General features: G+C 53.9%; 1 protein-coding gene across 1 annotated transcript in view; it reads left to right on the top strand.

Moving 5' to 3' along the window:
* Window positions 1-13,419, top strand: part of TUBGCP3 (tubulin gamma complex component 3) — a 45,373-nt gene that overhangs the window by 14,823 nt on the left and 17,131 nt on the right. The window contains exons 7-11 of the mRNA XM_074378559.1: window positions 1,286-1,404; window positions 2,079-2,204; window positions 3,860-3,928; window positions 4,278-4,410; window positions 5,849-6,015. Of these exons, the coding sequence (XP_074234660.1) occupies window positions 1,286-1,404; window positions 2,079-2,204; window positions 3,860-3,928; window positions 4,278-4,410; window positions 5,849-6,015 (614 nt within the window). The remainder of the gene's footprint in view (window positions 1-1,285; window positions 1,405-2,078; window positions 2,205-3,859; window positions 3,929-4,277; window positions 4,411-5,848; window positions 6,016-13,419) is intronic.

Below are 13,419 nucleotides of genomic sequence, written 5' to 3'. Positions count from 1 at the left end.
GAGCCCCCCGTGCACCTGCCGGTCACGGGATCCTGGGCCCCGTGGCTCCAGAGCTGGTTCCCAGATGGGTCGGGCACTGCTCTGCTCCTCCCTCTCTCACCAGTGCCTCCAACCCGTGTACAAAACTGACAGATAGAGGGACCTAGAACATACTTGATTAACCCAAAAGGATAGGAGAGGGAGCGCAGAGGAGAAGAGGTCAGTGGGATAATAGAAAACATAGCACAGTAAGGTGAATTTAAACCCAGACATACTGGTCATTATTTTTACATGGGTTTAGACTCTTTCTTTAAAACACAATTTTAAAAATTGCTGCTTAGACAGTTATGTATCGCTTACAAGAGACGCGTGTTAGATGTGGGTGCACCAGTAGGTTGGAAGTAAATGGATGGAAACGCACATCTTGTCCTCGACTGTCAGGACCACGGGGCGGTGTGCCTCATCACAGCGGAGGGCCGGGCTTTTCCCAGGATGAGGGGCACCTGGTGGCCACGCAGGGGTCAGTTCCTCGGGAGGAAGTCCTGCCCTGCGTGCGAGTTCACGTGTGACAGGGCCTCCGCCATGGCGCAGGGAGGAGCCCACGGGACTCCAGGCAGGACGGTGGGCGTTTCAGCTTCTCTCCCCCTCGTCCCCCCGATAGATGAAAAGTAGGCAGAACAGTCACTGGTCAGGTTTGATGTGATTTGATCTTCATTGAATTTTATCCCACAACTGAAATTGAAACCCGTGTGGCCTTCTGACCGCCGCCGGGCACGGGCGTCTGACCCCCGCCGTGGGCTCTGACTTGTCTCTCCTCCTGCTGGTCCTGGGCTCTGGGCTTTGCCTCCTCGGCATTTTGTTGGGCGGAACCTGGTTCTGAGTTAGCTTTTGTGCCAGGGTGTGGAAATCATACGTACCGTTCTGCTGCGTCACCTCCGTGGGATATGGCGGTGGGGCTGGGCTGGTCTGCAGGCTTGCTGCGCAGGGAGTGAGTTCTCCAGGCACCACGTGGAATGGTCGTCCATCCCTTTGGGGTTATTTGTGCTGCTCCTGGGTTACATTAAAGCCCCTCATGCTGCTTGGTCTTTTTAAAAGACTTTGTGAGAGGAATTATGTGATTGCCTTATCCCTTTTAGAAAGTTCTATTTTCAGATAACTTCATGTTATTTTCCACCTTAAACTCATTTAGTATTTAAATTTTGTTCTGGTTGCACATATGTAATCTAAAGTGACCTAACCTAATCTAAGTTTATTTCCTCTTAAAACGTGTCGTCAGTAATTGTTCTCTTGCACAACCGTGTTCCAGGCGCCGTGGAAGTCACCGAGGCGGCGCTGGTCAGAGACGTCCTGTATGTCTTCCAGGGCATAGACGGCAGATATGTCAAGATGAGCAGCGTTGCCGACTGTTACAAGGTGGAGGGGAAGGTAGGGGCTCAGCCCCTCTGCGGCGCTCAGGAGCCGTTAAGGCGGCGGAGGGGCTGTTTGCGCGCGAGGCGTGGGTAGGGTGTCAAGCACGGGATTCACCCCGTCCAGCCGCCCCGCGGGATCCGGGCAGCTCCTGTGTGGTCTTGTCGGGGCCCTTATCCGCAGCGCTGCCTCCTTTCCGCCTGCACCGCGGCAGCCGCCCCGTGTGCCGGTCTCTGTGTCCCGTGCTGGTGAGGTCAGGCCTACCTGACGGACAGGCATCCTGGCATCTTTGCCGCTGATACAGGTTCCACATGATGTGCCCCTGCTTCTGCTTCCGTCTCCAAAACCCGCCCCTCCCGCAGCCCTTCTCCTTGACCCCGTGTCCTTCTGTGACTCTCAGCCGAGTCCCGAGGTGCCTGATGCTGCCCTGTCCCTGTGGCGCTGCACACCCAGGCCAGTCACTCCTTGGTGGTGGGACCCACGCGCAGCGTTCCCTGCCTGCTGTCTGGTGCTGTTTGTTCCCAGAGTCTCGTTGCGTTCACTGTAGTGATGGTTTATTGGTTATTTCTTAGTTTCTTGTGTTGAAGCCTAAAAATTATAAATATAAAAGTACGAGTGGTTGAAAAAATTATAATTAAAATTTTAGTGTTTTAAAATTTTAAAATTTTAACTCTCGGTATATTTGCTTTTAGGCAAACCTAAATAAATCCTTGAGAGATACGACAGTCAGACTCGCTGAGCTGGGCTGGTTACACAATAAGGTCAGGAAATACACCGACCAGAGGAGTCTAGACCGTTCATTTGGACTTGTAGGTCAGGTATGTTCTTTATTCCTAAAACGCTTGGGGCGCCGTTCACTTCGGGAAGTGCTGAGTCAGCTTGGAACCTCGTTATGAAAGTCATTCTTAGAGGGTTCTTTTCACGCGAAGATTTGATCATAGACTGTTCTCTGACGTCACTCGGGGAGACAGGAGGCGCGGGGGATGCTGGCAGATGCCAGTGCAGCAGACTCAGCGTGGCGGGTGCTGGTGTGAGATCAGAGAGGTGGAAACAGGTAGAACGGGGGCAGAGGGCGCGGTGACCCCAGGGCTGCAGCCAGAGGACAGGCTTCCTTCCAGTGGACGCAGCCCCTGAGGGGGGCCACGGGGACCCCTGGGCGCAGGGCGCACTCGGCTGCACCGTGCGCCTGGACGAGGGGGTGCTCCGGGGGCCACAGGCGGACCGGCTGCTGGCTGGTCTGGAGGAGTGCCGTAGGGAGGACGTGGGCCTTCCCCTCCGTCCCGACCCGGGGCCTGACGGAGAAGTAGGCGAGGCCCCAGCTTCTCTGAGCGGTTCAGCAACACCTGGCAGCCGTCCTTTCCAGTGAGATCTCCCAGGTCTCGAGGGGACAGTGTCACCAAGTAACCCACGTGCCTGCTGGTCAGCGGTGTGGCTTCACCCTTCTTGGTGGCACCGTGTCACGTAGCTGACCCCCTCGGGCTCGAGAGGCCTCATGTGCAGAGCGGAGATGACGGTGATGTGTGTTCTGGGCACTGGAGGGGGTTTTGTGGACAGTGACACCATCCCTGAAAAGATGCCACATTGTGTTTCTTGGAAATCACTTCAGAAGATGGAAGTGTGGGCACCTCCTGCGTCCGCCCCGAGCCCCGTCACCTCGCTTGTCCCTCCTGTGCAGTCGAGGTGGGGTGCCCAGCATGTCGCCCCCAGGTCTGCAGATTCCAGACTGCACAGGCCGTCCCGCAGCTCCCGCCTCTGAAGTGTTTGGGTTGCAGAGTTAGCCTGCCTTCCCTTCTCTCTCGTAGCTTTAAGGATGAGGATGTTCGTGAGACCCAGTCCACGAAGCGTCAATACAGTACAAGTAAACGTGCAGTCGGCTGGTTAGGGAACGGCGTGGAACCTGGTCTTTGTTTAAAGGGAGCAGCTCTTCTCCTTTGCGGGCTCTGTTGCGGGCTCTGTGAGGTCAGCGCCTCCCACCGTGCCCCCGGGCTTGCGACTGGAGTTCGTTCCAGGAAGGTCCTGGCACAGGTTCCTTATAGCTTCTGATTTGACACTTTTTCAGAGTTTAAGACTGGAAGGTACAAGGCAGTGTTAAACAATGTGGGTGGGAAAATGAGCGTTACAAAAGAAAGAAAATTGGGAGCTGGCATAGAGCGGCCAGTAAAAAATACCGCTGATGACGAATGTGAAAGTTACATTTTCATGCTAAAAATCTAGAAAGGGTGTGGTCTTAAAGGGTCACTGTCTCAAGTGGGTCCCCTTCCAGCTTTGTGAAAGCGTGCTCCATTTTCTCATGTCCCTTCTGCAAGTGCCTGCGCCCCCGTGTGGCTAAACCCACACGTGGCGCTGGTTGGGCCTGCGAGAGGCCCGGGGCAGAAGCGGGACTCAGTCTCGTGGACAGTGTGGCCAGCGCGTCGCCGGGCCGTGGCCGTGCGTGCGCCCACGTGCGGCGCTCACCGGCCTCCTCTCTCCACAGAGCTTCTGCGCCGCGCTGCACCAGGAGCTCCGGGAGTTCTACCGGCTGCTGTCCGTCCTGCACTCGCAGGTGCCTGCCCCACCTCTGACGCCTTCACGGTCTCACCTGCTGCCGAACTGCACTGTACAGAGTTTTTACGCTTCATACGTCACTTTTTAAAGACGAAAATCTGGCAGTACTGTTGGGAAGGCTTGGGTGTCTGGAAAGGTGCAGTGTGTCTCACGCCAGCCCACTGCCCATTTCAGGGTCCTGTCTGCCACTGAACCAGACCACGCGTGTCCTGGAGGAGCCGTCGTGCTCTCAGAGGGGCCTCTGTCTCTGCGGGTGGTCCCTCCCCACGCTCACGTCACGGGGGTTAAGGAATGATTGGCGTGCCTGCTGACCTGTACTCACACGTCCTGCCTTCCCTGTTTTTCAGCTGCAGCTGGAGGACGATCAGGGAGTGAATTTGGGCCTTGAGAGCAGCTTAACACTCCGGCGCCTCCTGGTTTGGACGTACGACCCCAAGATAAGGCTGAAGACCCTGGCGGCCCTAGTGGACCACTGCCAAGGTCGTCTGGGTTTGTTTTGTGCCTGCTTTTCTGTGCCGCTTCCACACATTCACAGACATGAGCGCACAGAGGATGACCAGGAGCGCGGTCCAGCGTGGACGCGTGTGGAGACCTGGGGCCTCGCCGAGATGGAGGGAGAGAGGAGGCAGATGTCTGGTTCTTAGAGGTTTTGCCCGTTCTTGTGGCCCTCGGAGTTACAGCCGTTTGTCTCTGCTCCTCGTCCTTGTCCTCGCTTGGCAGCCTCCTCTAGACGCCTGTCACTCCCGAGGTTGCTGCCCGTGGCTGGGCTCAGTGTGGTGGCGCAGGCCCCCGTGTCCGCGCGCCTGGCCGCCCCCGGCTCCCGGGCTGTGCTTCTGGCTCCTACTCAACTGCCCCCCCCCCCCCGTTGTGCCGCCCGGGCCGAGAGCCACTTTCTCTTTTCTCATCTGTAACCTTGGGACACTGGTGGCCGCCATTCCCCAGCCTGGCAGCACGCGACGAGGTGTGGGGGCTGGGCATGCCGCCCCCTGCGGGCGGCTCTCGGGGCCCAGGGCCGCACACGGCCGACTCCAGTTCACGATGCCGCACGCGGCGAATGACGCCTCCTTCCTCCAGCGCCGGCCGCCTCTGCCCCCGCCCCCATCGCTCCCAGTGTCCTCCTGCCCCTGCAGCCAGTGCCTCTGCAGCCGGTGCCCCTGGCACCTTCATGGTCCCCGGTCTCCGCCTCTCCCTGGGTCGCCGGAGCCCTGCCCCACGCCCTCTCCATGCAGCGTGGCCACAACCTGCTGACCGCTCTGCCTTGGCCTCGGCCACAGTGCCTGCACCCGAGCGCGGGATCCGTGCTGAGATCCGACCACCCCACCCTGTCCTTAATGTCTTCTGCGATCTCGGACAGTCCTGAATTCTTAACGTAAGACACTCCTCACGTGTTTGCATATTTGGGCCTGGATGATGTCGCTCCCAGGACTTCACATGGAGCTGTGCTCCCAGGAGTCCGGGCCCTGTCGGTGCAGAGCTGTGCTCTCAGGCTCCTGGTTGTAAGCAGCTACTGAAACGTCCAGCTCAGGAGCTGAGAGCAGCGTGTCACACGGGAAGAGCAGAGGGCGGGCAGTGGTGCCGCGAGTGCCGTACATACTCGTTTGCGTACCGGGTCGCAGTGTAAAGCGGGAGCCTTCATGTGCGTCTCACTCAAGAGAGGTGAAAGGTCGGGTGCTAGATCGGGTCTCGGATTTTGTGCTGCCGAGGACGCTGTGGTGGCCGTGGACTTGTGCGACTTGCCGAGTCTCGCGAAGCCCGGGTGATCACCGGACCTCTTGGCTCCTGACCCCGTGGGTTTGCCGCTGCCTTGGGGGCCGAGGTGGTCCTAGGGGACTCAACACTTTGTCTCGACCTCCTGGCTGGGGGCAGGTTGCCTGGTTTCTGTGTGAGTGTGACCGTGGGCGTTCTCCTGTGCCCGCAGGAAGGAAGGGAGGCGAGCTGGCCTCAGCCGTCCACGCCTACACGAAGACGGGGGACCCCTCCATGCGGTCCCTGGTGCAGCACATCCTCAGCCTGGTGTCACGGCCCGTCCTGAGCTTCCTTTACCGCTGGATATACGACGGGGAGCTGGAGGACACTCACCACGAGGTGAGGGAGCCGCCGTGCCCTCGGATGCCGGCTTCAGAAGCGGGGCGCTCGGCGCTCTTCCGTGGTGGGTTTCCGTCTTGGCCGTTTCCCCTAACAGCGCCGCTCCGCACTTGGCTTGCATGCCACACGTGCGTCGTCCTGTGCTTTGAGAGCCAGCTACCCCACCGGCAGAGCCGTGCGGGGTTAGTGGAAAGCTGTTGTCCCCCTGAGCAGGGGGCAGCTCAGCAAGGGCTGGTCGCTTGTCCTGTTTGCTGTCGGGGCTCGGTCTGCTTTCCGGCCGTGTGGTGGCTTGCGTTCTGTTGCTTTGCAGGGTCCCTGGACAAGCTGGACTCATCTGGAATAACTGAGGTGCTGACAGCTTTTTTTTTCTAATTCTCATTTAATTTTATTTATTTATATATTTTTGGTGGGGACGGGGTAATTAAGCTTGTTTATTTGTTGTCAGTGGCGGCACTGGGGATTGAACCCAGGACCTTGCGCAGGTCTCCCACCGAGCTACACCCTTGCCCCTGTGCTGGCAGTTTTTATGAGACAACACTGTAGATATGTACCTGTTGAAATACTGTCAGTTCTGCTGTAAGTCTGCGTGTTTGTTCCAAAAAATCACGGCTGTGCAAAGTCATGGCTGTGCAAAACCGCGCGGTAAACACCACGGGACTCTGACGGAGTGGAGCGCGGGGCACCTCCCTCAGAAGCCTCGCCTGTGACGTGACACTGAAAAGGCTGGGAAGGAAGTGGAGGTCGGAGGCCAGTTTTAACCCGTCCTAAACGGTTGGGAAGCCCGCAGTCGGTGTGAGGACGGCCCTGCCCCGCACGGGGCCCTGGCGCTGGCCCCAGGGCGCGCGGCGCTGGTCACCGTGAGCCTGCCTGGCCCTTCTCGGCTGTGGCTGTTTTATTTCTTCTCCGAGCTGCTGTGTCTTCTCCCTTTTCCCCGTGGGTTCGTCTGCTTTTTAGCATCGAACCGCGGGATGGTTTTACACGTCTGGGTGTCTTGTATCTGTAATTGCAGTTTCTTGCTCTAATTATTTTTCTTTAACTGCTAATTTTCATGTGGTTTCAGACTTGGAGGAGAGGTGTCAGAACAGCGGAGCCCGCCTCCACGCCGCTGCCCAGGCGGGGATTCCGCCGCACTCTGTCTCTGCGGAACCCCGCGCGCACCGCAGTCTGTGTCAGGACTTCGCCCTTTTCCGACGTGGTGTTTGCTGGCTGTTAGTAACACTCGCGTAACCGCAGCGCTGAAGTTCAGCGTCTGGTGGGAGCGGTTCTTGCGCAGTTTTCCTTGTTGTCGCGCACTCCTACTTAGGTGTGAGCTTAGAACCAGCTTGTCAGTTCTGCCAAAAGCTTTTTTAGTGTTTGTATAGATCACGCATTGAATTTATAGATTGAGAAATGTTTTTATGCATCCTGTGTTCCTTTTGCTAAGTTAGCTGTCTTTTTTAAAAAATACGAGTTGGAAGCTTTGAGAGGCATTGTGTCTCTTTTTACTAGTGGTCGCCTTAAAGCTTTTTAGAACTTTTTTAAGCCTGTATTTTTCTAAATGTTAAAGTGAAGAGAAAACTAGTTTCTTTATTGGCTCCTGCCATTAAGATGAGGAATTTTGTACCCCTCCCCCCATGTTCTGCCTTCTATACGTTTAATCCTTGTAGGTTTTGTTAAGATCTGTGTTACTTTATTATTTTTAATTTTTTACATGCAATTTGCAACGTGGAAAAGTACACACGTTTAAGTGTGACGTGTGGTGCCTCCGTCCAGGGCAGCACAGCACCGCGTCAGCTCCCACGTTGTGTCCGCCCCCCGGGAGGCACTGCCTGCTTTCTTGTCGTTCCCATGGTTGGTTTGGCTTGTTTTAGCTTTTACGTAAATGGAGGCAGGGATGTTGTACTCACTGTGGCACGTTTACGCGCCATCCGTAGGGGAGCTGCTTTGTGTTTGTGATAGTTAAGTGTGGCCATTTAGTTTCAGATACTATTTCTGGAAAGTGCCACAAAGTTCCTTTTTTAATTAGCCCTTTAAGTTGGACTCCTCCTGATTGCTGGGAGTGCCTGGTCTTAGTTGGCGGCCCTACAGAGCTCACTGTCTGTGTAAGTGACTTCATCCTGTGGTCCTGCCCGGAAGCTCTTTCCAGCGCCCATGTTGACCTGCCTCGTGCAGGGTAGGGGGGGTTCTCTCCACCTCCTACTGCCCATGTTCAGTGTCCCGCCTTGGCCGCCTCTGGGTTGGCTGGTTTGTAGCCCGAGGGTGAGTTTTCACTTCTTTTATCCGAAAGAAAAGCTTCTGGGTGGCCTCTGAGCTTGCCTGTTTCTGTGGCATCATTGGAACTCCCTCTGGGTCCACCAGCTGGGACTGTACTTGAATTGTTAGAAATGTATGATCCGTTAGCCCCGTGGTGACTGGCATCCAGCTTCTGTTTCGTTTACCTTGTATTAGGATGAAATGCAAATGCAGGCAAGAGTGGAGCCCTGTGAGAATTCATAGCTATCCTCTGATAGACATTTTTCCAGTGAAGACACACAGACGTCCAACAGACACGTGAAAGGATGCTCCACGTCACTTATCACCAGGGACATGCAGGTCACGGCCACAGTGAGACATCATCTCACGCCTGTCAGAATGGCCATCATCGGAAAGACAAGGCATAACGAATGTCGGCAAGGATGTGAGAAAAGGGAACCCTTGTACACTGTGGGTGGGAATGTAAACTGGTGCAGCCACTGACGAAAACAGTATGGTGGTTTCTTAAAAAATTAAAAATAGAACTACCATGTGACCTAGCAATTCCACTCTTGGGTAGATACCTGAAAAAAACCCAAAACGCTAATTTGAAAAGATACATGCACCTTCATAGCAGCATCATTTACAGTTGCCAAGATACGAAAGCAGCCTAAGTGTCCATCGACAGATGAGTGGATAAAGAAGATGTGGTAAATACACAATGGAATACTACTCAGCTGTAAAAAGCATGGAAACCTGCCGTTTGGAATAACATGGATGGACTTGGAGGGTGTTATGCTGAGTAAAACAAGTCAGACAGAAGGACAAGCACTGTGTGATAACACTACACGTCAAGTCTGAAAAACCCAACCAACTAGTGAATGTAACAAGAAAGCAGACTCAGAACAGATGAGCGGTTACAGGTGGAGAGAGGAAGTGGGGGCAGGATCGGTGGGGGGGGGTTAAGAGGTGCAGGCTTATGTGTAAAATAAATAAACCACAGGGGTGTGCTGTACAACACAGCGACAATAGCCAGTATTTTATAATGAGTGTACGTGGAATACAGCCTTTGAACGTCGTGAATCACTGCGTCGTGCACACGAAAGTTACGTAAAGCTGTACATCAGCTGTACCTCAGTCAGAAAGAAAAAAGAATTTATAGGTGTCCTGAATGATTAGCATAGAAAGCGGTTTCAGCGTTTGGGGAGAAGTTGCTAATTTTTGGTTCTTACAAAGTACTACTGTAAAAAATCAAACGTTTTCGTTTTGTTACTGTTATTTTGAAAAACTACCGTGAGGCATTTAGTGGTTCTCGTGGGCTCCTCCCCTGCAGACCAAGTGAGGTAAGCAGATTTTGCAGTCTGTTCAAGGCAACAACACAGTAGCTCAATGTTAATTTTTTTTTTTGCCTTTGGACTGGGGAGCAGGAGAAGGGACAAGGTAAAGGGCAGCACTCTTGCTTTCAAGATTAGGAAATTGTCACCTGTTCCAAATGCTTGCTTAAATGCTCTGTGACACCCCCGAAATCTGTGTCCGCGGCCTGGAGGGTCAGTGAGCCAGCGCGGGAGACGACGGCGCCGCCGTGTGGGCTCTCTCCGCGGGTCCGTTCGGCAGTCTTGCTGTTCTGTTCCTTTTGTACTTTTGCTGGAATTGCTGGGTGTCAGAGTTCACTGTACACGCATCTTCACTCTGGCTCCCCCGAAACCTGTCCCCTGCAGGCTGCCTGGTTGGCTCCCTCCCACCCTTGCCCAGTCCAGCGCCTCCGGCTCCGCGAGGGGTGGCCCGCCTGTTGACCGGTTGAAGCTGGGGTCCTTTGTGGCCTGAATTAGTGGATCTGGTTCTTAGAACTAAGTCGCTTGCTTCCTTTCTGTTTTGAGTGGGGCGGCCGTGGCATCTGTCCAGCACTTAATGAGAAGTCACGGTGCAATTATGCCTTATTTTCTTCCTCTCACTTCTCTCTGTGTTTGACATATGGTGAAAATCAAAGAGCCTTGAGTGGAAAATGCATCAGTAAAATAAAAGCATGTCTCACCTGTGTTCTGGCCTTGACTCTTTCCCTCTGCAACTGTGTTTTTCGCACGATTAATTGCGTCCTGGAGTGTGCCCGTGCCTCCCGGCGTTTCTGCTGGGTGTTTGCTCAGAGGGCGGTTGTATGCGCCTTGTCCTCGGATGAAGTGATGCTTTCATAACTTCTAAAGATGATTGAACACCTGAGTTTCTCATCTTTGAAATTAAATTTTCTTATTGTTCATACTGATAAAAATCTGAGTGCCCTCAGCTCTCGGGATAAATTAGTGTATTGTCTGTAGGAGCTAGCTCTTCTGTTTAAGTGCATAACACACACATGCAGTTTATATGCAGTTAATCTGCTCCGTGGACCAGCAAGCTAGAGAGCAGGTGTACTGTGGCGACGGCACTCCCTTTTATCAGACCGCTCAGCGTGGGGTTGTGACGCTTTGCTTTGTGTCCAGGCTAACTTAGCTGCATGTTAGAGCGGTGCTGGCCTCGTTGTAACAGTGCTGCTTCCTCCTCAAAGCGGTCAGTAGTTACGTGTTTAAAATTGGAAGGGGAATGTAAGTCCAGTAAGTCTAAAAAAGGAAGATCAATAAATACTTCCATAATTTGAATTGGTACCTAAAGGTGAGAATTGGAGTTGAAAATAAATGTGGCAATCTCATCTTCATGGTTGTAAAATTGTTGGCGTTCATTCAAACACCTGCTTAAAGGAGACCAGCTGTGTGTAAGTGACACCCTCTGGCCCTGACTTACTAGGATCAAACGGAAGACCTTGACGTTAGGAATTTTGTTCCCTTAAATAGTTACCCTTGGGAGTAGATTTCTGCGAACAGGAAAAAAAAAACTTTTTTAGTTGATTGCTTTGGAAAAATGATGTTTCTAAAAAAATTCTTACTGGTATCATATGTGCACTTCTTGGGTTGAATTACTCAGCTCTCTTGAGCAGTATTTTTTTTTTTCTGATTTAAAGATATTTGTGCCATTAAACCATTCTGAACATAAAAACAGAGGAGAAGATTAGAAATGAAGGACTGCCGTGCTGAGCACGTGCCTCTGTCAGGACAGTCCCGTGTCCCGGTCTGCAGCGCGCGGTGTGCTTGTGTGTGTGTGTGTGTGTGTCGCACTGTGCAGTGTTTGCAGCCTCTACTTGAAGTAAATAATGAAAATAATTCCATGCCGCCACACACTGTTCTTCTATAGCGAGGCTTTTCACAGTGTGGTCTCTGAACCTCTCGATAGGAAACTCTGTGCTTCGTGGACACGGGCCCTCCCCCAGGACGGGGTCTGTGCTCTTCACAGGCTCTCAGGGTTGTTCCGCCCGTTAGCCATCTTTACTTTTACAGACGGCATGATGATAGTCTGCAATTCACTGTGAGTTTCCTTGTTTCTAGACATCCATTGTGTGTCAGAAATGAAGTGTGCCCGGACCAGGAATACTCCGCTCCAGTAACGGAGGGGTAACGTTTCCTTCACTGTCTTCATCTACACTCACAAACGGAGCTGGCCTGTGTTTTCCACTTTGGGTGTTGTTTTTGTTGGGGTTTGCTCGTGTTGTACTGGACTCATAAAATAAGCTGGTATCCTGTGCGTTTTTCTGTGGTCTAGAATATGGTAAGAATGGTGTCTTTTTTAAAGCCCAGTAGCCCTGTGTCTTGGTGGCAGCATTTTGCTTTTCTGGTTTCTTCTGCAGATTTGCCCTTTTTAGAGTCTCCTCCCTCCCACCCTCCCTCCCTGTCTCTCCCCACCCCTCATTCCTTGGATTTATTTTGGTTATTTGTTTTTTGCTAGGAAACCATTAATTTTGTGTTTCTATATAATTGCTAAAAGTGTATATTTTTTAATTCTTTAAATCCATTTTGCATCTGAGGACACAGCTTTGCAGCCAGGGCTGTGTGTTGTTCACCTGCTGGTGACTGGGATTTAAGTAAGGAGCAGCAGAAAGGCATTTAGGTGTGTTAGGACTTGAGTGACGTCACAGTCTAGCTCAGCCCCCCTGGGCCTCAGACCCAAGTGCTGCCAAGTGCTCGGGCTGTGGTCCCAGTGCCAGTTCTCCCTCAGGGGAACTGGGGCTCCTTGGGGAAGTGGACACGGTGAGCCTGGGCCTGGGTCAGACAGAGCAGGGAGGGCCGGAGCTGGGTCTGAAGGCCTTGGGAGCCCGCCTGAGGATCCTGCCGTCCAGGGTGGGAGACATGCAGTGCCAGCAGGGTGGCCTCTGCGGGGACTGTCGCCCAGATACACTGCAGTCCTTGTTCACGAGGACACAGCAGGAGTCGGCCTGGCCGCCGTGGACGGTGTAAACATCCTGTCAGACGCTACACAGCATCTCTCCGTCGTCAGCTCTTCCCCTGACACCTGCCGAGACAGTGAGTTGTAACGATGGTTCCTGATGAGGCACCGTAGCTCTGAGTGGGGTCGGAGTCTTAAGTACAAAGTGTTGGCCTGGCCAACAGGGGAGTTGCAGCCTCCTGTGCCTGGGCAGATTGCAGAGGGACGGAGGGGTCATACCACCAGCACCACAGCAAGAGTGCAGCTGTCCCTGGGGCCCGGGTTCCAGGACCTCGCAGGGACCAGCGTTTGCCACCAGCGGGTTCACCAGCCGTGGACACGGAGGGCCCAGTGTGCTAAATGTAACCTAGTGCTGGGGAGCTCTTAGGAGAACAGGAGACTCAGAAGCCACAAGGAAGACCCCAGCGTGACACACACAGCACGACAAAACAGGGAGCACCACGGACAGCGCAGGTGGTCACCCTGCGGACGGTTGTCACACCTGCTGACTCACAAGTGGTCACTGCCCTAGGGAACAGGACACGAGAGATGCGGAAGACGGCTGAGGGTGTGCGGGGACAGCTCCCAGGAGGAGAGGCAGGCGACGTCAGCACCGGGGAGCCGCCTTCCCTGGTGTCGGGGCCTGTGCTGCCGCCTGGCACCCGTGGCCCGGGCCCGGCAAGGACGCAGAAGCAGGCAGCGGCTGCCAGAGGGGCGCCAGTCGGCATGGCTGTTGGGAGGGGAAATCAGGCCTTGTTTGCGAGAATTAAAGTTGCCTTTGACCCAGTGGTCCCGCTGTTAGAACTCACGTTTATAGAAATAGAAGCCCAAGTCTGTTTGGACACAAGACTGAAAATGGCCGCATCGCAGCAGCAAGCGAGCTGGAAACAACGGCAGTGCAGTTTCTCTTCC

Source organism: Camelus bactrianus, chromosome 14 (genome assembly GCF_048773025.1).
Source record: "Camelus bactrianus isolate YW-2024 breed Bactrian camel chromosome 14, ASM4877302v1, whole genome shotgun sequence".
In the NCBI taxonomy this organism is placed as follows: Eukaryota; Metazoa; Chordata; class Mammalia; order Artiodactyla; family Camelidae; genus Camelus; species Camelus bactrianus.
The sequence above is the reverse complement of the archived record's forward strand: the minus strand, read 5'-3'. Positions and strand labels throughout refer to the sequence as shown.